General features: G+C 38.5%; 2 protein-coding genes across 3 annotated transcripts in view; one reads left to right on the top strand and one right to left on the bottom strand.

Annotated features, from left to right (window-relative positions):
* Window positions 1-6,602, bottom strand: part of pdxkb (pyridoxal (pyridoxine, vitamin B6) kinase b) — a 20,760-nt gene extending 14,158 nt beyond the window's left edge. Inside the window, exons 1-2 of the mRNA XM_026932401.3 lie at window positions 6,354-6,602; window positions 4,462-4,516 (exon numbers count right to left, since the gene is read on the bottom strand). Coding sequence (XP_026788202.1) covers window positions 4,462-4,516; window positions 6,354-6,602 — 304 coding nt within the window. The remainder of the gene's footprint in view (window positions 1-4,461; window positions 4,517-6,353) is intronic.
* On the top strand, window positions 6,493-25,120 carry LOC113537761 (transmembrane protease serine 3). Of its 2 annotated transcripts, XM_053229925.1 has the most exons (14): window positions 6,493-6,618; window positions 8,415-10,674; window positions 11,924-12,221; window positions 13,145-13,267; window positions 13,685-13,801; window positions 14,689-14,812; window positions 16,678-16,806; window positions 18,239-18,285; window positions 18,500-18,665; window positions 19,169-19,338; window positions 19,610-19,705; window positions 20,510-20,637; window positions 21,027-21,176; window positions 23,549-25,120. In XM_053229925.1, the coding sequence occupies exons 2-14, from the start codon at window positions 10,600-10,602 to the stop codon at window positions 23,570-23,572; spliced, it is 1,647 nt and encodes a 548-aa protein (XP_053085900.1). In that variant the 5' UTR covers window positions 6,493-6,618; window positions 8,415-10,599; the 3' UTR covers window positions 23,573-25,120. The 2 variants fall into 2 exon arrangements, with proteins under 2 accessions (XP_053085900.1, XP_053085899.1); XM_053229924.1 differs by lacking the exon at window positions 23,549-25,120 and having other exon boundaries at window positions 21,027-21,510.
* Window positions 25,121-25,171: the final 51 nt, after the last annotated feature.

The following is a 25,171-nucleotide window of genomic DNA, read 5'->3' as shown; positions in this document are numbered from 1 at the left end:
TGAAAAGATGCATTTGGCTGGCTTCACTTGTCTGGGAGAAAGCATGTTTTAGCCTCCTCCTACAAACAAGAATAGGCATGAACAGCCTTGGTCTTTCCTTGTGAAGAAGATTCCATGCCAGAGCAAAAAGCATTCACTTCTGAAACAGCACTTAATTCCTAAAAAGCAACTGTTTAAGTTTAAGCAACATCAGAGCAATTAAATGTAGGTTTTGCTTTTCAGGATGGTGTGTTTTCTGCATTACTGTGTTGCCCACATTATTTTACTGCTGTGACGGCTTTTCTTTATGGTATGGAAACATATTGCTACAACCTGGAGGTGAAAAAAGCTGCCCTTTCCAGGAATATTGACTAACAATGAATAAAACCATAGTGGTTGGCCAATCCTGGCTGTCATTTACTTGAATTAGCATTGGTAAAGAAATACTTTCATTTGACAATACAACAGACAGAAGCCAAATGCAAATCAGTAACAGGATTCTGAGCCACCACCCCCTTACCTGGGTTTGACTACTGTTTAGACCTCCCAGATCTACCCAGTGGTTGAAAAGCTGATGTCAGATTGCATTTCTCTTATCCTTTTCATTTTATCTCTCTCCAGGTCTCTACCTCCATCATGATCTCTCACCTGCCGTTTACATGTAATCGCTCCCTCTCCTCCTATCCTCTTATTTCCCAGTTTCACTCTTACTCTATTTTCGTCTCTGTGCCTTTCAATTTTTTTTCTCTCTCTCCAAGGCCAAGGAAGCCATCTCTGTTGCCAGAATGAGTGAAACGGAGTGTGAGACGGCACCATGTGCTGCGGGATCCTAATGAGCCAATACACACGCAAGCGCGTGCTCGCTCACACACACACGAATCAGCTAGGCAAACTCGTGCACACTTTTACACACATGCACACAACTGTCTGCGTCATTCACCTTCAGATTTCCGCCAAAGAGTGCAACTCTCCCATTCAGAAAACCCTCCATGGCTGCCAGCTACTTGCACACCCTAATTATTCCATACACATCCGCTCCCTCTCCATCTCCACGGGACAGCCTGCTCACTATGATACTACATGAAGCCCATTATTAACATAATAATCGACATACTATGCTGGGTACTGCAAAACATATGCACATTACAGCCAATGTTAATCCAATGGCAGGTTGTGCTAAGGTTACGAACCTGCTCGGGCAATGAGCTCAAACACAACTCAATTAAGTATTCAAACAACTGGCATGCCATCTATTAGACAGTGTCTGCCTGAGGCTCCAACATCAGCCAAGCAATGCATTCATTTTATTATTCCCCCCTTTTCTTCCACTTTAAGATCCATTAGAGGCACAAAGCAGCTCAAGTGGCTAAAGACAACATCAAGGCCCAAAGGGAGAGGGGTGCATTCGACCAAGATTTCAGTGCCAAATGAATGGAGAACAATGGTGGTCTAAATTAGCAATCCTAAATCAATCATTGGACAATGAGAGTGACGTGAAGGTTTATATGCTGAGCATATAGCTGGTTGATTTGCACGATATGAGCCCAAGTCCATTCATTCCAAAGGGAAATTGTTTCTTCTGTCTGGAGTGTTCAGTATTTATAGAATTTTGCATCTCTAGGTGTACTGTGACATTTCTGTTTAATATTCTTTATGAGCTCTACCTTTTCTTACACACTAGGCAGTAGCAAAAGACAGAGAAGTACGAAGTTTGTGGGTTGGAAGTCTCAAAATGTTAAGCTAATCACAAGGAAGCATTACAGCATGTGTCAAACAGCCTGCATTGAGATATGTCTTGTATCATTGTCTAGCGTCCAATACTTTGTGATACTATGTGACATAAGCCTAGTGTATGTTGTGAAGCTAATGAACAGATGACACAAAAAGACAGCAATCTGGACATATTTTATGATTAATGAACAAACAAAGCAGACTGTAAAGTGTGCTCTGCAGAAATATCAAGAGGAGGAAGCTTCTTTCTAATACACAAATAACCCAAGAAAACATCTTACAGCATTTAAACATTATCTCTAACAGAAAGTGCAGGGTGGCCGACATGAGCATGCAGAGCAGTATCAGCAAGCATGGTTATTCAAAAGAGCACAAATTGAGACTTGAATTGCATGCACACAAAGGTATTCATGCACATGGAGCAATGAAGCGTGAAGAGAAACTATTGCACGTGAGAGCACTTCACTTCTGCGAGCACTGAGACACACATGATTGCTTTTACCAGGTTCTACACTTTGCTCATGAGTCACGGCACCTTGCACTAATTTTAATGACCACTAACTGTACTGCTATGCACACTCAGACCCGCCACTCTCACACTCTCTTCTGAAGATACTATTTCAACACCATGAAGATGTTTTATTAGGTTACTAATGCGGTAGGATCATCTTTTGCACAAAAAAACATAAAAACAAGAAATACAGGAAGATGAACAAGTATTATTGAGCTCAAATGCATATTAAGAATAATATAGCAAATATGACTCTAAGCTGGCTAACTAGAGACCCATTTGTGAAAACAAGTGAAAAAACTTTATCAGGACATAATCCAGATACAATACGAACGAAATATCCAAGTGCAAAAGACATCATTATTTGAATTTGTTTTAAAACTGATCTGTTTGAATTCGGCCAAATGTCCGCTGCACTGACTGTCATTCGATATTGCAGTGTGTGGGGATTGCCAAAACCACACAAATTTCATTTTGAACTTTTAGAAAAATCAGATGGGTTTCTGAAATGAAACACAACTAAACGCCTATGTTTAAACTTGAGGACAATAACAAGATTAACAGAATGTTGTAAAAACAGCATGTAATAGGCCAGGTTACTCAAGCTGTGGCAATAATATAGAGTGTCTCTATGATATTTCTTCATCATCATCCTGTCATTACTGGCACAAATGGGGAAAACGTCTGTATAGGCAAAGCCGGAATGTGACTAATGGTATTGCACACTATGTGCTCACTCTGACAGACCTACAAAGCCTGAGAGTCAAAAATGCTTTAACAGAGAAATTCAGGTTACACAGTAGGGTTACAGTCGACTTGGAAGCAAGTCAGAGATCTAAATAAGTGAGGTAGAAAGGAAAAGAAAGATGTTTCTCACTGATAATAGAGAGAAAGGGAGAAAGAGAGACTTCTTAGAGCCTTCCTTTACTCCCTCAGGTGAGCGCTAGATAGTGTGTTTGTGTAATAGCAGATTATATTTGTATATGCTTATAGTATTTGCGAGGGTATAATAAGGAGCAAAGAACACACACACACACACACACACAGCTTGAAGCACTAATTTTTTCTCTCTTGCTGTCCTTAAAAGTTTTGTCTCACTACGTACTCTCTCTGTCCTGTGACTCCTAGACTACCTCCAGTGGCATCCTGCATACTGATCATCTAACACACACACACACACACACACACACACACACACACACTGCAAGTAAAATTCCCTAGACAAATCATCATAATGCCCAAAGCAGCTAAGCCATCATTCACTCCGTCCTGAAAATGTCCCTCCTATCTATCTTTATTATGGAAATTTGAGGATATTAACTGTGACAAATGGAATGGTCAATAGTAATTTAACATGTTATTAAAAGTGTTTTAATTGAGGCATCCCAAATTAGACTAGCTGTAGCCTCAGTCCAGAGTAAAACTACCTCATCACATGACGACACAGCCGATCTCTGAGTCGCTTGTGTACAACTTGGCTAATGTGTATGCAGCAAACACCCCATTTTTAACTACCACCTACACAGCAATTATCTCTGCACATGCACAGTGATCAGCACACACCCCGTGACCACCTTATCACGCACACACACCTGATTGGCCATAGCAGAAATAGTAGTCAGGGATGGACACATTTCTAAATGCATATAGAGTTACACTCCTATTAACCTGCATGCGTAAATACCGCATAATTACGCTCAAATGAAATTAATGAAGCTAGTCCAAGTTATCAAGAAAAAGAATAATTAAGCAAATAAATTTGTCTTAAAATAAAAAAAGTTTCTGCCTGAAGATGAAAGAATGACAGGACTTATAATGGGCAGTGGCCTCATGAAGACAGATTTTTCACTACATTAAAAATCCAGAAAGGTTTTAAAGCATGTATTGAGAGAAATGTTGTGCAATTGGGTTGCAAAACAAAAGCCAAAGCTTTTGGGGTCAAGTCAGAAGGTTCTGTTATGATTCTTCACTGCAGTAAGTCAGTGGGTCAGTGAGGACAAAATGTCAAAGAAGGTCCTCACAATGCATGATTTTAGCTTTCTGTGAACGAACACTGCCTTTCTTACGGACAACATTTAACAGAGTGAGGTGAACACAAATTTCCATGCAAACCTTAGTGTCCACTGAGTTCAACACCCGAAGAGAGTTATCATCCGGGTTTTTGATGTAGCATTTACTAAAACAGACATATTAAGTAGACTAAAATAGACATATTAAGGCACAGCATGCCTCAAATCTACCTGTATGGTTGGAGAACTGTACAGAGTTGATGGAGTCCACTTCAAAGCCCATCACCTGTAACATAAAAGACTGTATAAGATAAACTGTAAAAAAAAGATTAATCATTGAACTGAAAAATCCCACCATGGTTAATAAACCAGGCTGACATTCAAAACTCAAATTCCACTGCAAATTTCGACCAAAATCTTACAACATTTCCTGACTTAGTCATTGCCAAATAGCATCCACTAGCTAGTTCTAGTACTAGCTGTCTTTTTATTAACTACATCTTTACAAACTGCTGCTCAAGCAACATAACAGATAATATGCTTGGAGATAATAGGCTTTAACTGCACAATTCCGTATACAGGGGTTAACAGACACTGAGGATTGTCAAGCATTGCTCTGACTGACATCCTCCTAATTAGAAGATCAGTGCCAATTATACTGCCTTGACAGTCGCATCATTCGAATTGAATCTAGCAGCCCCTTTTTGACCTGCTGCTCATGCTACATCACGGGGCAGCTGAACACTCAGAGGAAAGCACTATTTGCCCTCTTCCGCATACGAGAGCTCAGAGACACCCACGATTTTTCAGTGTCCTTGTGGCTGACAGGGGGAAAGCGTAACCATATCCTTTCCACCCAGAGAGCACGGTCAGTTTTACTCTCTTGGACATCCAGCCACACATGAGCATGGCATCTTCTCCGAAACACCTTTGTGAAACTCTGAAGCTCCATAAACTAGGTCCCTGAATCTCCTTCTTTCAGGAGATTCAATACACATCTCCAGACATGTGAATGATGCAATGCAAAAACAAAACAGTTCAACAAGTAACAATTCAATACACTTCAATTCACTACAGATCTTAAACAATTCAGTTCAGCATGACAGGATTCGATTCAGGCGCTATCCAACATGATTCAGTTCAGTTCAATTTAGGTTTTCCACCACAGGAAAGTCTAAACTGAAAGAATGTTTATCGTATCCTAACCAAGAGATGGACATGACAAAACTAGGCTAGAGTTTCCCAAAAGCAATCTCAAGCCAAATGATAGAGCGAGCATCACAATGACCACTCTCTCTCCAAGTTACAAAGGTCTTAACCTTTGCGATGCTTTTGAGGAACCCAGCCCAGAAAGATGTCCACGTGAGAAGTGTGTGTGTGTGTGTGTTTTTCTCACTGAGCTACTAGAACACTTTTTCGTGACGTCATTTGCGGTCATGTAAATCGCAGTCGCGCGCGTTTTGGCACTTGTAGCACACCATAGTCTGTTGCTCTTACAGCTGACTGAACTGAGACTGATTCAAAATCCAGTGAATCGATACACCTCCTGATCGAAGGACAGCCAGAATACAGGGTGCTCAGCTGCTCTGGTCTGCTTCTCTTCCCTCCTGTCTCTCAGGTTTTCCTACCAATTGCCTGTTTAGCTTGAAGGAATGGATCAGCGACATTAATGATGCTGGTGTCCATAATGACCGTTTGGTTGTTGGTGGCTGCCACAGGCTGAGTGATTCACACAAACCCATCACCCACAGAGATCAGCTAAAGACACGCCATTTCAATTACACTATGTTTATTCAGATCCAGCATTAGATTTTCTCAGGGTTCACAGGGAATAACCTCAGATGGATGGGACATTTTATGGAATGCATGGACACACTGGGGATTAGGCGATTTACTGGATAACTTGCTTTAATTAGATGATAAAGCATGTGTCAAACAGTTGAAATAAAGCCACGCGAAAGGCATGAAGATATTTTTACCATGTGACCTTTCCTTACTTTCCTACACCGGCTGCTACAGTGTCATTCTCGCGCATTCTGGCCAGCTGTAAGCGCGTGCATCTGGGCAAAATGTGTACATCTGACGCTTTTTTTATTATTTAAAAAAAAATGCACGAGTGTTACCTGTAAAGGGAAGGACGCAGATTTGTTCCCCACGTAGCCCCTCACTACATGACTCTGGATGGACAGCACTCGGCACTCCATGTCGCGCATAAAGTTGTTGGACAGCTCCGCGCGCTTGGCGCGACAGCACCGCGGTTTGGCCGACTGCGAGCCGCAGGACGAGCAGCCCACCGGCTCGCTTTGCTTCCAAATCGGAATCCGTGATGGCAATTTAAGAAGCCACACGCCGAACTGAAGGACATGCAACATGGAGAGACCGTCATTGGTGAGGCAGAGCCAGACCGCAACTACTCAGGCATTCTCGGCGAGCACCTAAAACTCGCTGACATCACGACGAGTAAATTGACCGTTTCCAATCCGTTTCCCCCTGGCCCGATTTTTATTTATTTATTTTTCAAAGCGTGCATTCGTCTCAGATGTCATCTCTCTTAATTATTCCATAAGGATTAATGTAGTGATTTATGACTACATATTAACACACAGTTTATTAACGGATCATACCCTGGATTTTTTTTTTTTTAGTTTTATTTGTTTGGTTGTTTATGTGAAAAAGGGCTGTTTATGCAAAAACACTTTGCTGTTCAGAAATCATAATCCAACACAACATTCAGCACTAATGCACTAAACTTATCAGAATAGGAATGTCCTGAAAAAATGCTTTTGAACCCTGTAGGAGATGCAGACAGACGCGACGCTTAATGCGGAAGTTGGGTCCTTTCTCAAAACACGTCACGTTCTGAAATCCGCCAATCACTTTGAGCGTAATTGATGACGTAAAGACAAATCTGCATGGGCTTTGACGTAACTCGCATCAGCAACATGTGTCTCTTTTCTATCATTAGAACCTGGAAATACCTTCATTGTGTTCAGTAAATTATTTTATTATATTATATGCAACAATACAACATATTTAAAAAAAATCTAACAAACAGAGGGTTCTTTAGATTGTTACATCTTTTGAATGAGGTTCAGTGTAGAATCATATAGAAGTAGAACCTATTTGCAGTCCATATTCTCTGTTCATATCATCCAAAGAACACTTGTTTGTAACCTATGCATGATATTTGGGAGTTATGCAAGAACACTGATGCAGAGAACACATAGCAGGGACAAATGAAATTCAGAAAAAAAAAACAAAAAATCTGCCTGTGGCAGGTGGTTTTGTCTTTCTACAGCCAAAAGGTACACTGGCCACTTTAATAGAAACATCTGTACCCCTATTCATTCATGCAGTTTTCCAATCATGTTGCAGCAGCACAATACATAAAATCATGCAGCTAGAGATCAAAGGCTTCAGTTAATGTTCACATCAAATTTCTGAAACCGCTGATCTTCTGGGATTTTCACACACAACCGTCTCTAGAGTTTGCACAGAATGGTGGAAAAACAAAAACAAAAAAAAATCCATTGAGAAGCAAATCCAGTGAGTTTTTGGAAAAGTCTTGTTCATGAGAGAGGTCAGAGTGATTTGAGCTGACAGAAAGGGTACAGTAACTCAAATAACAACTCTCTACCACCATGGTGAGCAGAAAAGCAACTCAGAATGCACAATATGCAGAACTTTGAGGTGGATGAGCTACAACAGCAGAAGACCACATCGGGTTCTGCTCCTGTCAGCCAAGAACAGGCGTCTGAGGCTACAGTGGGCACAGACTCACCATAAGTGGACTTTTGAAGATTGGAAAAAGACGATAGGTGTTTGGTGGCTGGTTAGTGTAAATGTGCCCTCAAAGATAAAACAATGGTCCTTCCAGTTCACTTAGATACTCTACAGTTCCTCTGCTTGTAACTACATTCACAAACAAACTACCTTTAAATGCACCACCGCAGTGATAAAACATTTATAACCTAACACCACCACTTGAGAGTGTGGTGTAGATCATGGGAGCATACAATTATAAGTACACTGAATGAAGAGACTCTTAAAATGAGATCCTGTGAACAACTCATTAGCAGGCTCTAAAACATATTGTAGCTGCATGCTTTTAACAATTCTCTCTGACAGCTGAGTCACTACAGTTCTCCCTCTCCCTCTCTCTGTCTCTGTTGTCGTGACTGCAGGAGAAGGGGATTAGAGCTACACAGAAGTCAGTTGGCACACACAGGCTGGTGAATCATCGATGCTGAGCAAAAAAGCCACTTCAGCGTCAGACTGAGAGATGGAGGAGGTCAACACGACAACATGCCTGACTATGGAGAGAAGGAGCAGCGATTTAGTGACACCTGCGGGTCAAATGATATCACTACATATATACACTAGATCAATGTAACGTATAAACACACACTGAGCACTTTATTAGAAACACCTATACATTTATGCCATTAACTAATAAGCAGATTGAGTGGCAGCAGTGCAATGCATAAAATCATGCAGCTTCAGGTAATGTAATGTAATGTAATGTAATGTAATGGGTAATGTTCACATCAACCACCAGAATGGGGGGAAAATGTGATCTCAGTGATTTTGACTGTGGCATGATTGTTGGTACCAGTAGGGCTGGTTTGAGTATTTCTATAACGGCTGATCTTCTGGGATTTTCATGCACAACAGTCAATAAAAAGTTTATTCAGAATGGTGCAATAAAGAGAAAACATCCAGTGAGCGGCAGTTTTGCGGACAAAACACCTTGCTGATGAGAGAGGTCAATGGAGAATATCCACACTGGTTCGAGCTGACAGAAAGGTTACAGTAACTCAGATAACCACTCTGTACAATTGTGGTGAGCAGAAAAACATCTCAGAATGCACAACATGTCGAACGTTGAGGCAGATGGGCTACTAGAGCAGAAGACCACCGAGTCTGCAGTGGGCACAGGCTCACCAAACCTGGACAGTTGAAGACTGGAAAAATGTAGCCTGGTCTGATGAATCTCTATTTCTGTTGAGGCACACAGATGGGAGGGTCAGAATTTGGTGCCAACAGCATGAATTCATGGACCCAACAGTCAACAGTCCAAGCTGGTGGAGGTGGTGTAATGGTGTGGGGAATGTTTTCTTGGCACACTTTGGGCCCTTTAATTCCAAGATGAGACAGGCATGAGAAAATGTCTTACTAATGCTATTATGTAGAGAAGTTTGACCAAATTTGCTAACTTGGCAATCAAATTATTTAGCTTAATTGATCATTTTTACAAAAATATGTGTTTCGCAAATATTTATGGACGGATTTCAGCTGCCCTTAGTGAGTTTTGAAAAAACAGGTTTTCAGGTTTTCTCACTGCAGGGAAACCTCTCCAAATTTCTTGTCAGTGCAACACATCGAACTTTGAGCTGGATGTTACATACAGTACATATGGATGTAGTATGATAAACATTAAGTTGAAAAATGCTGGAATTTTCCTTAAAGAGGATTACTCTTAGACTTCGGATTTTTGCCTGGTTTACTTATTAAAGCAGACTAAGCACTTACAAATCTTGAAATCATACTTCAAAAGAGATGCTACAGGACAAAATAATGCATTTTTTCATTCAGTATATACTGCTATTGCAAATGGTATTGTGTAACCATTTCCAATATCCTTATCATGATAAATCGTAACATGCCTCTTCATGATGAATTATTTATAACTAAAGTCAGCATGACTGCTGCTAAACAGGGATAAATAAAGTTTTAAAAGGAACGACCTTTGGCCTTGTGTGCTGACCTTTTCATGCTTGGCTTCTTTCGCTGGCAGGAGGCTAGTGTCCAGCTCCATCTGTAACTGCTCTGGTGTAACTGGAGTAACAAAGGCAACACATTGCCTGGAGATCTGATCCACAGCTGTAGTGGCATTACAGAGCACTGCTCACTTGATCAAATGTCTCATTGTATTACAGACGAGGTGTGGAAAGAGACAGAGATAGAGAGGGAGGGAGGGAGGAGTTTTTCAGAAAGGTAGCCAGTCGGATGGTCAGTTACCACTTATTACATTAACTTATATTCACTTTATTACTGGAATGGAATATTACTTAGCAAATTATTAGCACATGCATTTACGAAAACCTTTTGGTCTTTATTTGTGACTTGTTTTTCTTAGCAACATGACAATTTTTGGGATTGAGATCAACAAGACCTATATCAAATAGCCGTAGCCAATCTTTTGCTGAAAATGCAACTGCTCAGAGTCATTTCTTCAGTTGCCATTTTCTTCATTTGAACTTTCCTGGATCAGCTTGTTGGAGACATGGTGGGGTCATTGTGAACTTTCCATTGCATCCTGGGACAGTGTCACCTACTGAGGGTCGGAGATGAAAGGATGAGACAGAAATGATGGCTTACCTTGAAAAGAAAACTGGAGAACAACAGCAGCCTGCCACAAAGAGAGAAAACACTGTGGGCAAGGTAAGGAAAATTCGTAGTATTTGCAGTCGCTATTCTCTATCCTAACATACCTCTTGCCAAATTTTATCCCGAGTATTGCAAGAAATACATTGTCCTTGAAATAACTGAATCTCAAGTACATACAAAAGGGATATGAGTCAAAGCAAAGATGAGTCATAAGCAGGATGATGCATTTGATCTATTTGATGATGCATTCGAGAAGATGGCTTCTCCCAATTAAAAAAAAGTATCACTTAAGATAAAATTTAAATGGATAAACCTAAATAAACTTACATTTTATTTCTGTCCATAAGAATTACACACCAAATTGCACATTGGTTCATGTTCTTGTCAAACCAGAAAGTTATGGGCAAAGCTGACCTGCAAACTAACTGTTTTTTATCCACAGCAAACATTATGAAACAATATGAAATCTTGTGATTGTAATAGTAATTGTTAAAATTCATAATTAAAAATGAATTGTGGGTTTCAGCATTTACACCCACTGATCAGATTATTATTATTATCCTTTTTAATACCACAGCGCTGTTGAAATCTCGGTCCTGATTGGTCAGACGCTGTTGATTAATTTTCTATAACATTAGCGTTTCTATAGTAACATCTTACACTGGTACTTGTATGGGGGACACGCCACATAAACTGATTTAAAAATGTGTGTCATTGTTAATATAGTTTTCTGTGAGGAAATGTTTATTTTTTATTTTTGGAATGAGTCTCCAGTGTCAGTGCTTTGTAACAATCAACTTTTCTGACATGGGAAAGTCTAGTATAGAGGCTTTGCAGTTTCTTGGAAACAAGCTGTTTTTTTTTTTTTTTTTGTCTTATTAACTTCAAGAGAGGGAAAAATAAGCTGGTGAGGGAATGACTGTTTATAGCTGTTTCAGTGTAAGTGTAATAATAACAACAACTGTATATTGCGAGATTCTCAAAGCTCATATTTACAGCATAGCTGCCATTCAAAACCATGTAAGAACCTGGACCTCTGAGCTACTGGTATAAAGTGTTACGAGTCACCCATCACCCCTGCTTTCTATCTAGGCATCATATTTACAGTTGGATGAATCCAAATGGTGCTATTGACCCATTATATATATGTTGCCTACTATTAAACATGATGATGAATCAATAAAAAAAAAGACATTAGGTTTGATGAACCAAGCATTATGAGGACATTTTACAGGTCCCAGTGGTGTTGATGGTTTTCGCTTTTATTCCTTGCCATTAATACACACACCTATTCACACTTCAGACCTCTGTTAAGGAGGAGGTGGAGTCAGGTCACTTTGAGGCAGATACAGAGAGCGAGGACCTCCCGAACATCAGGACCCCCAGTGTGATCAACGTGAGCCCCTTCGGCAGTTCAGTAGGAGGCTGGGGGACCTCCAGACCACCGCAGTACTTCGACCCCAACACCCATGACCCACATGTTCCTGTTGGCTTTCCTGCTGAGGCATCAAATCCACTCCCCATCTACAAAACACACACCGTTAAGACATTTTATAATTCACACAGGACATCCATTATTAAAGTGCGGCCCTTCATCCATGGTATGTGAAGCGGACTTTTGGTACTCTTTGTACCACATCATACACTGTGGGTTATAAGCTGATTAAGTGCCCTTTGTACTTTATACTAATATTATATTATTGTTTTTGCAGTTCTATGTTCATATAGTTATATATGGATAATAAGAGGTTGTACCATTATATAGTATACCAGCTGTAATTCATTTTAAAATAAAACATTAAACTTTTGTTGACTCACACATAAAAAGAATGAAAATTGGCACATCTATCACAAGTAGTATAGACAAAATGTATGTCTGAAATGATTTTTATTTAAAATAAAAGTTAATTAATCAGTCAATTCTTTTTTTTGACAGTTATGCAATCTGTTATATGTTGCAGAATTCTGAATTTCTCTTTGTTTTCTGGCTTTAACCCATATACAGTATATTTTACATATTATACATATTTAATCATTTATTTATATGACAAACAACTTATAAGTGAGATATTATTCAATTATACGAACCATAAATAACTATAGAACTAAGCAATAATACAATATAACAAAACAAATAACTATGTATATAACTATAATAAATAACTAATAATACTAACTTGTTTTATAACACACTGTTAAGAGCAGAGTATTACTACTAGCCCGTTAGAACATGCTTCTTATTTATTAAAGTGTTGACTTATTCACACTCAGGAATATCACTACTAAACTGTTATAATCCCTGTAGCTGGGGTGATACACTCAAGTTCCAAAGGTGATTACAGACTAATTATGTACCTTATTAAAGGCACACTATTTCTACATTTCCATGTTTCCAAGATAAGAGTACCACCCTTGCAACAAGGAAAGGTACAGTTTAGTACCCTTTTTTCATGCCTAACTGGTTTTGACCCCTTATCAGATAGATTTAATTTGGTGACCTCTTCCTTTTCTTAACTCTCTGTAGGAGAAAATCTATCAGACTCTCAGTCCATGCGCTGGCCAGACATACCACGCAAGCTGCTGATGCTGCTGATAATCATTTGTTTGTTAATAGCAGTGACTCTGGTTCTAGGAATTGGTCTGGGAGGTGAGTGTGTATGGGTGTGTGTGTCTTAGTGTCATGACTTCCTGGTGTAAGACACTCTTCAGTATCTTAGCACTATAAATATTTAATAACCTACGCCCTGTGATTAAGCAGAATTGTCTGACACCTTAGGAGCAAATGGAATTTAGTTTAAAAAATAAAAAAAAAATCCCAAAGTCCTGTTTATAGTGTGACATTTCCGTATTTAAGTATGGTATTTAAATTCTGTATTCATTAGGTATATATATATTTATATATATATATATATATATATATATGTGTGTGTGTGTGTGTGTGTGTGTGTGTGTGTGTGTCTTTATATGTGTATATATTTATACAGTGTATAAATATAAATATGAGAAAAGAAAAGAAAAGTGAGTATTTCCAAGTAAATGTGATTTATTCTTGCTTTTTTCACAGTGGGTTTGAGCTGCTCAGGAAAATTCCGCTGTGTGTCTACAGCTAAGTGTATCAAGAGATCCGCTGTCTGTGATGGAGTCAAAGACTGTGGCGAGGGAGAGGATGAACTCAACTGTGGTGAGCATACACACACACACACACACACACACACACACACACACACAGTAAATGAAAGTGTTAAATTACTGGGGCTAAATTAGATGAAGCTTGATTCATGATCCCACTTACAATGTTCAAGCTTCTCCCAGTTGAATAGTAGAATAGTAAACAGTACTCTTAATTAGAATTTAAATCTTTATTAATTTGCTTTGTTAATGCATTTACCGCATTAACTTGCTCCTCAGATAAATATCTTTATGTCTCTAAAACTCTGTAAAAAGAGTAAAATCTCTGTAGGTAGGTGTCATTCAGTCCTCACATTCCTATTCCATGGTAGCGTATGTACAGTATATGCTGAACAGAATGAAAGGGGGATCAAAAAAGTAGGATTCAGTTTAGACAAGGTAAATGAGATTAGTGAAATGAATCTGCATTTGCTGTCCCTCATTAATAAGGGCTGAGTCAGTGATTTTTTTATATCAGAATACTTTTTGTAATATTTGGAAAATTAATGGTGAAGCTTAAAAAGTATTAAGCATGAAGAATAAAATATCTGCTCAGAGGAGAAACTCTGATGTCTGTGGTGCCTTGAGCTTGATAAATATAAGAAAAAAAAACACTGATGTTGACCACCAATATCCAGCAAATCAGGATAAGGAGGCATCTGTACAGTACCTACCTGTAAAATGAGAAAGCTCCATCTTGAGCTTGTGTTTTGAGGGCATGGCTTTGGAGACAATGCTGAAGGGATGGACTGTATTTTTTTTAATTTAAACTTTCCACTAAATCGCTTTCTATAACTTTAACCACAATAAGATAGTTAGAAGTGTATTGAGCCATGCAGGAAGCCCACACATACCTGCTGTCTTTTAATTACCATCATTTTTCATCTCTGTTTTCATTAGTGCGAGTGAGTGGGAGACACTCCGTCTTGCAGATTCACAGTAGGGGCATATGGAGCTCTGTGTGCTGGGAGAACTGGAGCACCAATCTGGGATTCTCTGCCTGCAAACAGCTCGGCTACAACAGGTGCAGGAGCACGTGCCAACCAGTAAAAGCCAGTGGCTCCAAGTGTAGAAAACTCCAATCTCAACTATGTATCAATGAGTTTAGAGTTTCCCAGATGAAGCCTTTTTCCTCAACATCAACCTTATTTCATGATATATAACATTTACATTTATTCATTTGGCAGATACTTTTATCCAAAGCATCATACAGTTGAACTGAGATCCAAGTGCCATGCTCAAGGGCCCAGTTAGGGACAGATTTGTAAGTCCTAGGCCCCTGGGCAGGTACCTATGCAGGGCCCCCACTGCACCCGCTAAGCATGAACTAATGAATAGAGCCCTGACTGCCACGCCCCACAATCCAACACATGTAAAATAAAATGTATACATTACTACATCTCCAATATGAGTATTTGAGCAGTATTTCTTGATGTTCTGCAGAAGGCAGTCTTAGTTTACCATATAGGAGACTGGATATAGGATATTCTTGCTTTTTTACCTCACAAGTCTCTTTTGGTTCAATTTTAGCTTGAAGTTTGTTTTTTAACCTGACCCATTAGGCAAGAAGAATGTTCTCTGGCTTCCCTTTCCCTCTTTTCATTGATACACTCAGTCTGGGTTTATGGTTATCCATGTTTATCCACGCTTTCATCCGCTTATCTAGTTCCAGTTAAAAACTCACCACTCATTGGTTATTAATGCAGACCCACACACCAATAACATTTCAGAATTTATTTCAGAGTCGGTGATTTTATATTCTTTGGCTTAGTTTCTATGTATCATGTGTGCAACAGCATAATGGACAAATCTTTCACTTCATATCTACGCTCGTCGAAGGCCCTCAGGTGGCCAGGAGCCAGGACACATGCTCAGTAAGTCCTGTCAGTTATCCGTCACTGAGCCCAGCAGTGGCTGTCTGGCAGTATTGGGATTTGGGAAAGCACAATCTTTCAAGCACTAGCTCAGACCCTTCAACCACTGAGCCACCATTGTCCTATAATTGTTACAAATAATGCAACAAACCTCTTTCCGTAATTTCAATTCAAGTGGTTTTAACGTCCTACCACTTGGGACTATTAGGACTATCAGGAAGTACGATACAAAAGGAACAAGCCACCGAACAAAATCAATCTGATAAGGGGTTTAAAGAGCAGCCATGTTCCTGCAGTTCCCATGGCGATGTTCTCATTCAGATGTGAGGATCTTCAGTCACACATCTAAACGTGAACGGAGAACAGTCGCCATTTGGTCGCATTCTGCTTTTTTTTCCATTTAGTTACATATATAACAGGGATTCCTCTGTTATACTGCCCTCTCCTCCTGTGGTTTCCCTCTGTACTGTATGTCTTGGTTTTGTGTGTCTGTGTGTGTGTGTATATGTGTGGTTCATGTGGGTGTAATACAGTCACTTCACCCCCAAAGCCCCCATTACCAGCTTCGTTAATCCTATTAAAATCAGTCTGCCATTAAATGAAGGAGAAAATCATTGCAAAAACATTCACACCAGAAATAGGTCAAAATGTTCATTTTACCCATCGACAGCCTTTCGTTCTTCTGTTCCTTTTTCGATTTTTTTTTCCAGTTTTTATTTTTCCATTTAACAATGCAGTCATGGTTCATTGCGTTTATTTTGCAGGCAGGCGTTTTGGCTCAAACACAAGCAGAAGTTTATGCGCTTCCTATTCAACCTCCTATCAAGATTAATTACAGTGCCTGAAGACAGCCGCTCATAATCACACAACTAATGAGAGTGACTGAATTGTTATGAATTGTTTTATTGCATGTGTCAATCACAGAGCAGTCAGATAGAGTTATATATAGCTGAGTGTGTGTTTTCTTCATATGCTGTATGAACATATTCACAAATGACCCTCTGCTTTTTTGCAGTTATGTGAATTCCACTTCAATCCCTCTCTCTTCTGTTGAGTCAGCCTTCACGAAAAACGTAGTGATGATTAGTTCCCGCTTTCCAATACATCATCAAACCTTCAAAATTCACAACACCTCCTTCCTCAGGTATGCCCAACCTACTACATGTTTCAACATAGCCGTAAGGCAAAGTTTACACAAGCATTAACTACACTTTACCATGCTTAGTATATGCTATTTAAGGATTAGCTACATGATCTTGAAAAATTCCCCTGTTCTTTGGAAGATTAGGTTGTCGATGTAGCACATGCTAAGAGGTGGTGCACATGTTCACCCCCCTACAGTCTCTGTACAGAGCCATATAACTAATAGCCAGTTATATACAGCAATGGGCAAAAATATGTAAAAATAATAATAATAATAAAATAAATAAATAAATAAATAAATAGTTTGATACATATTACAAAATACTCTAAATGGAAATGAAAAAACACAAATTTTGCATTTTGAAGGTTACAGAACCATATTTGTGATCAGTAGTGCCACTTCACTTGATAAAAATAATGTTAGCATACTGGTGCATGATAGCTAATGAAAACATTAATGTTAAGTGTCCTTCAAAAGCCACAATGTAATTGATTGACCCTTCACCAATGGTGGTTTGCACCAGTGGTGAAGGGTCAATCAATTAAATCATCTCTTCTAAAGTTTCTAAAGTATTACTGTACCACAAATTTGATCGAGCTTTTTTTTTTTTTTTTTTTTACAGGTACACAAGCATAGCACCTTTTCTTGCTAGCTAGCATCCCTGTAGACAGCTATCTATGATGAACAATAAAGGGCATTATCAGTCTCAATAATGTCTAATCATGCATTTTTTTTTTAAAGATTTTGGATAGAAACGAGTCGCTCAACATATTTCTACCTCATGAACTGTTCACAAACAGGTTGATAGTTTTTTGTTGAATTTTTAGCCACGAGCACCTTCTCTATAATCAAGGTGTATACTTAGGTGTATACTTATTGTTAAAAAATATTATAGGGTAGCACAGGGTTGTAACCGAATACAAATACTAGTAGAAATGAGAAAATGGGCAGATACAAGCAAAAATAATAACTGCACGAGAGGGATTTAAAAACCAGTCCTGTGCACATTTCTAACTGAGGCCAATTATGAACTCGAGTGATGTAGCTAAGGTTGAGGAGCTGTCGGATTCAGAATTCACACACCATGCTGACACTGCTGCCATTTCTACCGCAGGTTTTTTTCCCCCAGTGTTTTCTAGTGTTTCCAGGGGCAGAGTGGTAGGGCTCATATTAAATAACAAAACAAAAAAAAAAAACACTTCTGGTTTAGGCCACGCCCACTTCAGGATTAAATCTGAAGGCAGATATAGATGTTTGGAGCACTAAACAGATACAGGCACAGATAGTGTCACTGGGTTACATTCCTAATATAATTGTGTTTTTTTTTAGTAAATATATAAATATATAAATATATAAATATATATATATATATATATATATATATATATATATATATGAACTTTGTCATTTAAAAAATCTACTGTTTCTCCAGAATGGCTCAGTGCATATCTGGGTTGGTCACGGTACTTAAGTGTATAGGTGAGTTAAGTGTGTGTATGTGTGTGTGCCATTAGTGCTACTTTATTATGTGGGCGCCCCTTTAACTCCTAGGTTACAATTTAGCTGTTCATATTAAATAACTACAACAACTACAAATTATTCTGTAACCACTAAATACTAAATGCATATTATTAGTATGCAGTTCCAGACCCTCTTCACCAAGACATGTATTACTATTGTCCTATCTGTGTAGAGTGTGGTACCAGACCTGGGTTCAGGACCAGGATTGCAGAGGGAAATGTATCTCTCTCTGGGCAGTACCCATGGCAGGTCAGCTTGCAGTACCAGAACCAGTATCTCTGTGGAGGATCACTAATAACCAACCAGTGGATAGTCACTGCTGCACACTGTGTATATGGGTGAGCAACACATACACACACACACACACACACATACAAACACACACACAACCTCACACTGTAGTGCATACTTTAACCCTTTAAGGTTTTAGCTTATTATTGAATAACTATGAACTATTTTGTGGCTACAGTGATATAACCTGTAGTTAAGAGTATAAGTCTAAACTTGCTGATGAGTCGTGAGAGTTTAATAGGTTTTAATGCATGCAGTCTACCTGCTTGGATTAACTCTAATATCTAAACTCTTATAGTTGTTACTGATAATGAATCAGCAGTGTGACAAGCTATGTTACATTAAAATGAGAATACTTGACAGAATAATATATCATCTACATACACAGCAATACTTTGCACCATTGTTCTAAGAAATATTCTTCTGAGTGGCTCTACACTTCCACTCCCTACTCATATTTGCATTGTTTTCCATGTAGTTGTTGAATACTCTGCCTTATTGTTTGGAAATGTAAATACAATCATTCCTTTCTTTTCTCTCTGTGTTCTAGCTTTGCTAATCCCGCTTTCTGGACAGTTCAGGTGGGCCTCACAGACCAGCCTCTGAGTGGAGCAGCAGATCTCTCTGTGATGAAGATCTTCTTCCATAGTGCATATCATCCAGAAGGCCTTAGCTATGATATCGCTCTCATTAAACTAACACAGCCACTCACATTCAACGGTGAGAGATTGCTTCTCATTTAGGATCCTAATTAGATTCTGGTCTTGAATATGGTTACAGATCAGGATGCTTTCAGTCATCATTGCTGAACATAGCAGGCAGGAATTCACAGGGTGTTCTGTAATTGATTTGTGACTGTTGTATAATATCTCACCTTGCTCCTTTCCTGTGTAACCTATGAGTTGCTCCTTTCCTGTGTAAACCTGATCAAACCTCCAGATGGTGAGATGATGTAGTCAGGTGCAGTACCTGTTTACTTCTGTCCCTTCAGGTCAAGTACAGCCCATCTGTCTGCCTAACTATGATGAAGGGTTCAGTTCAGGATCCATGTGCTGGATATCAGGATGGGGAGCAACAAAAATAGGTGGTGAGTTCTAGTTAGTACTTCACTTTTAAGGACACTTAATAGTGTTAGGGTTCTTTCTAGGAAGCAACAAAAGAAGCAGGTGAGGATATCACTGTCTGACAGGTTCGGATAAATGACTTACCTCAAATGTAGTAAATCAGCCAAGTGCTAGTAAAGGAAATCTATCTCAGACAAAATCTTTTCCATAAATATTGGCATTTAATTCTTAGGTAATGTCATACAGTCTTATTACAGACAGAGTATTACTTACTGTGGTCTAAAACTTTTACATGGAGGCAGTCAGGTTGAAGAAACAGACCCTTTTTTTTCTTAAACATAATCTAGTGCCACTGCACTGGAAACCTGGGAGTGTATGGGAAATAATACTATAGTTCAATTCTGAACTGAACTCATAAATACAGATCAGATTAACAATGACATCAAAGCAAGTATATGAAGATTTGTGCATGTATTTAGGTCATATTTACATAATTTTCCATTTGTCCCAAATATCACAATATTTTTGGTGATATAATCACAATATTAAAATATTCTCGGTGAGATAATCCTTGTTAGCTACATTAATCCAGTAGAAGTGGATGTTGGACACCAAACCTGTTTTGGTTGCTCGACTAAATTTGGGGTAAATGGAAAATTGTGTAAATATAACTTTTTTTCCCAAACTCTTTTCTAAATCATACATAAGTGTAATTTATTGGCTTTTAATTCTCTCAAATCTTATTTATAGATTGCTTACTAGTCTAAGAAAATCAAATTTGGTGGGAATTAGGTGTATAAGCCTATTTATATACTGTATGTGTGCAGGAGAGGTGAGTGTGTCTCTACACTCTGGACTGGTTCCTCTCCTCTCTATTCGAGAGTGTGGAATCCCAGGACTTTCACCATGGAACATCTGTGCTGGGTATCTGACGGGTGGAGCGGGCACATGCCAGGTTATATATATACACACACACACATACAAAAAATTGTATGTCTTTAAAGAAAGATAAAACATAATAGAGGTTGTCCTGCAGAGTTTTCAGAGGAACTGTGGCAGGTTCTTCAAGGTGCTTGGAAAAACATACCAGCGTACCTAAGAGAACTGAAGCAGTTTTAAAGACTAAGGGTGGTTACTTTAGAATTGACTAGGTTTTTTTTTTACTGGTTACTGCTCTTTATATTCAGAGCTTTATATGTACAATTGCTTCATTTCATTATTTTTAAAGGCATCTGTCATCTGGCAAAGGTCTAGTCAAAAAGATTCTCTGGAAGCATTCCTGATTTATTGAAACATATCTGTACAATATATTACAATAACTGATCTGGATGTGCATGTTGGTAGGGGGACAGCGGTGGGCCACTGGCCTGTCAAGCCTCGGTGTGGAAGCTGGTGGGAGCAGCGAGCTGGGTTCAGGGCTGCGGAAAACTGAACAGCCCAGGAGTTTACACCAGTGTAACTTACGCTCTTCCGTGGATACACCAGACCATGGAGGTAAGACAGGAGTATGGGCTAAACACAGCTCTATAGTCCAGTAAGGAATAAAACACACAGGGGTGTGCTGATATAGGAAAACCTCAACGATGGGGTGGTGTGATGCGGCCCGACATGAAGTACAGCTACTGTTACCACCCTGAAGTTGACAATATTCCAATAACAGCATGATCCAAAGTGTTTTATTCCTCTTATGCAACAGCAATTTGCCAGTGGTAACAATTTTTAAATAACAAATGACATGTCATTTTTTAAATCATTTAATAGTTGCGTTTTATGTGTGAAAAATCTGCGAAACAAGTTAGCTCCTGTTATCACTTACATTATAACAGCTATTAACATTAATTCCCTCACTAACCTCTTTTTTTCTCTTTCGAAGTTAATAAAAAAATGTAGCTTGTCATGTTACCTCAATGCACTCTGTCCTAAAGACTTTTCATGTGTCTGAAAACTTAAAGTTACAATTTTACCTCTGACTGTTTCAAAGCGCTGACACTGGAGACTCCTTCCAAAAATTTGAAATAAACATCTCTTTACAGCAAATTTCACCATATTGATTAAAAATGAATTTTAAATTATTTTGTTACGTTCTGAATGGACGTAAAAAGCTGAACACATACTGCATTAAACCTACAATTATTACTACTAATACAGGAGCTCTGAATCTAGACACAGATCTAAGACAGTGACAGTGATTTTTTGAGTGTTTTATGGTCATATTGTTCTTGTTTCAGCCACAAGTTTAGTTTTGTTTGGCTGTCGTGATTGCAAGACAATGTATTATTACACCTCTGTTTCCTAAACAGAAGCGTCACATATATTTCCAAATACAGGTCATGTGAAGAAATACTATTGTATGCCGTAATAATAAAATATTAACTACAAAGAAAAGCAAAAGCAAAGAAAAATAACTTTTTCAATAGACAAGCTACATGAGAACAGTAGCTAAGTGTATGCCACAAGGCTGAACAGACAGATGAAAGTTGAACCTGCTTGTGGGTGTCTCAAGGGCCTTGAATGAGCCAACTTGGACAGTATGAGTTATTGCTGTCATTCATATGATGGCAGCTGAAATTGATTCTCCTTCCCCTCTTCCAAATTTATCATGCTACTCGCTCCCTGTCCCAGTTGGCCTGGCTGATGGCCTGGCTGACAGCTGCAGTTTAGTCACAACTCTTCCAAGCATAGATACTGACTTTTAATATGCTCAGTTAGTAATGGCCACTAATAGACAGAAGGAATTCATAGCTTTTAGGTGAACTACAAAAGTTCCATCCATTGGACATTTCTATTTTTAATGGGCATCCACATGGGATGGGGAATAACATTAAAACTAAAAATATTAGAACCTTGCTTTTTTTAAAAAAAAAAAAAAAAAGGGTTGTTTCAAGCCTCTCACTGTAAGTGTGCTGATCCAGGATCTGCAATAATGTTTACAATAATACTGTGTTTTTCCAATTTAATCACTTTCAACTGCATCTCCAGAGTATGAGCAATTACTACAAACAAGAATTTTGACCTTACCATGTACTGAGAATAAAACAGAAATCCTGTTTGCTCAAATTCAAAATGTCTAAGGGCAGGAAGTCTGTTTCAAATTCGTACAACAGAATCAGTCATGTCTCTGAAAAGGAAGAATCAAAGATGTATGGCTGCATTCAGAATTGGTTACTTAAGTTCAAAAGCTACATCAATATTTACATAGGGAAAGTTTCCCATATTCAGAGTCAGGTTACGCAGATACTCAGTGAATTTCCAAACATCATCTGGTCTTTATCCAGTCTTCACCTGGGCAGTTTCCATGAGCCTGTACCTACTGTAGCCCATGCGTTTCAGATTCCTGTTCTTGGCTGACAGGAGTGGAATCTGGTGTGGTCTTCTGCTGTTGTGCTCCATCTTCCTCAAGGTTTCAATGTGACGTGCATTCTGAGATGCTTTTCTGCTTACCATGGTTGTAAAGAGTAGTTATCTGAGTTATCATAGACTTCCTGTCAGCATAAAAACCAGTCTGGCCATTCTCCTCTGAACTCTCCCATCAACAAGGTGTTTTTGCTTGCAGAGCTACCACTCACTGGATGTTTTTTGCACCATTCTGTGTAAACTCCAGAGACTGTTAGGTGTGACAATCTCAGATTAGCAGTTTCTGAAAGACTTAAATGCCCACAGTTTGAAGAACAAGCTGACCAAGCACTCGACTGCTACATTTACAACTCGCTTTAAGTTAAATCATAATTTTATCCATCAAAATTTCAGTGAATAATCAGGTTAGACCTATAAGAAGTGAAGAGGTTATCTATACTGAAACATTCAATACCTCTTAGACCAAAGCCAAAACAATATGATTAACTCTTTCCTTTTTTTCCTTCCCTTAGAAAGAAGAGGAACGAACTGTTTGAGTATCATTTCTGCACGGACCACTGAATACAACTCCCATCTACATAGAAGTGTACTAGTAATCTGACATGGATTGAGAACTATTTTACAGAACTGGTGCACAATCTACACTGAGGCACAATCACACTTTAATGGTTTATGAGCATAATAGCTGTTTTGCTCTGTGCTGTCACAGATGGGTAAGCATTAGCACATGTTTAAACTACTGAAATTGTTTGAGAGAATAATACGTTATATTTATATGTTTATTTATGTATCCACAGATTTGTTTCTAATCTATTTATTTTTAAACTACTATTTTTGCACACACAGCTAAAGGCAGGATCTTAAACACTCATCAGTGTTTGTATTAGAAATAAATGACACATCTAAATGTCATTCACGACAGTGTACACAGATATTGCATCACAGTTGCTAGAAAAGAGATAAGTGAAAGTCATAAATTATGTCATTATTAGCTAGGTAGTAGCCTACTAGCTAATTAACAGTTTGGAAGAGATAGTAGTTATGAATCAATGTTTGGCTAATTCACACCAAACATGGTTCAGAAGCGATGCGGCACCTATGCTTCCATCATAAGTGTTTCAATCCACTCCAGCTATGTTAGAGAGGCGTAAAAATCGAGTCATCACATTGTCCTACTTTCAGCTATCAAGCTTGTCATACTTTAGGTTTGAATTGCGCTAGTCATTATTTTATAGCCTAGTTAATTAGCTTTCCAGGCAACCAAAACATGAAACTGGGCAAGCATATTAAATTTTATTCATATTAAAAACATACTAATCCCTGCGTAGTTAGCTAGCTAACCTCTATGCTAATGATAACTAGCATTTTGGTAACCAGCGTATATAAGGGTGAATATAGCTATAGTATGAAATTGGCAATATGGAGTCCTTACACTGGCAAAAATATATATTTTTGTAGTATTTTCTAAAACAAGATGACATTTCATAAATTTTTTCTCACAGGCATAAAAAAAGTTATTTTATGTTATTAATTAATTGCTATGCTTTAATCGGCATAGTAATATTTTAAATAGTAGAAGAGCTGACAAGCAGATGTAACTGAAACTTTTTTTTTTTTTTGCAGCTATAACATACTAAAATAAACAACGAGCAAAGGCTCTTTACTCAATTATTGAGTTTATTATAAAACAGAGAAAGGCAAACATGAGCGCGAGTGTGAAAAGCAGCTCGAGTAGCTTAAAAAGAGTTCAATTTTTAATTGAATATTTCACCTGAAAAATGTTTCTAATAATAAATGAAGGCTATTGGGGGCACATTAGCATTATGCCCATGTAGTCATACTCATTCGTTGTTAGCCAAGTCCTGTTAGCATCACATTAACATATTCAGGTGAGGTGTTCGGTGTATAAAGCTCGAAGGGAAACATGCAGCATGTGGAAACCCACCATGCAAAACTAAATGAAGTCAGATCAGCACTGATCTTTTCACCACACACGGCGACGGCTGAAAAATTAAACCACACTGTGATAAGAAAGCTTAAGAGAAAGTGGCAAAAAACGAATCAAAATCCAAAATGACACAAGAGCTCATACTTTAAAATGGATGGATTTCAGAAATTAAAATGTTAAGATTTGG

This window comes from Pangasianodon hypophthalmus, chromosome 26 (assembly GCF_027358585.1).
Source record: "Pangasianodon hypophthalmus isolate fPanHyp1 chromosome 26, fPanHyp1.pri, whole genome shotgun sequence".
NCBI lineage: Eukaryota > Metazoa > Chordata > Actinopteri > Siluriformes > Pangasiidae > Pangasianodon > Pangasianodon hypophthalmus.
This window is presented reverse-complemented; position numbering and strand designations above follow the sequence as displayed.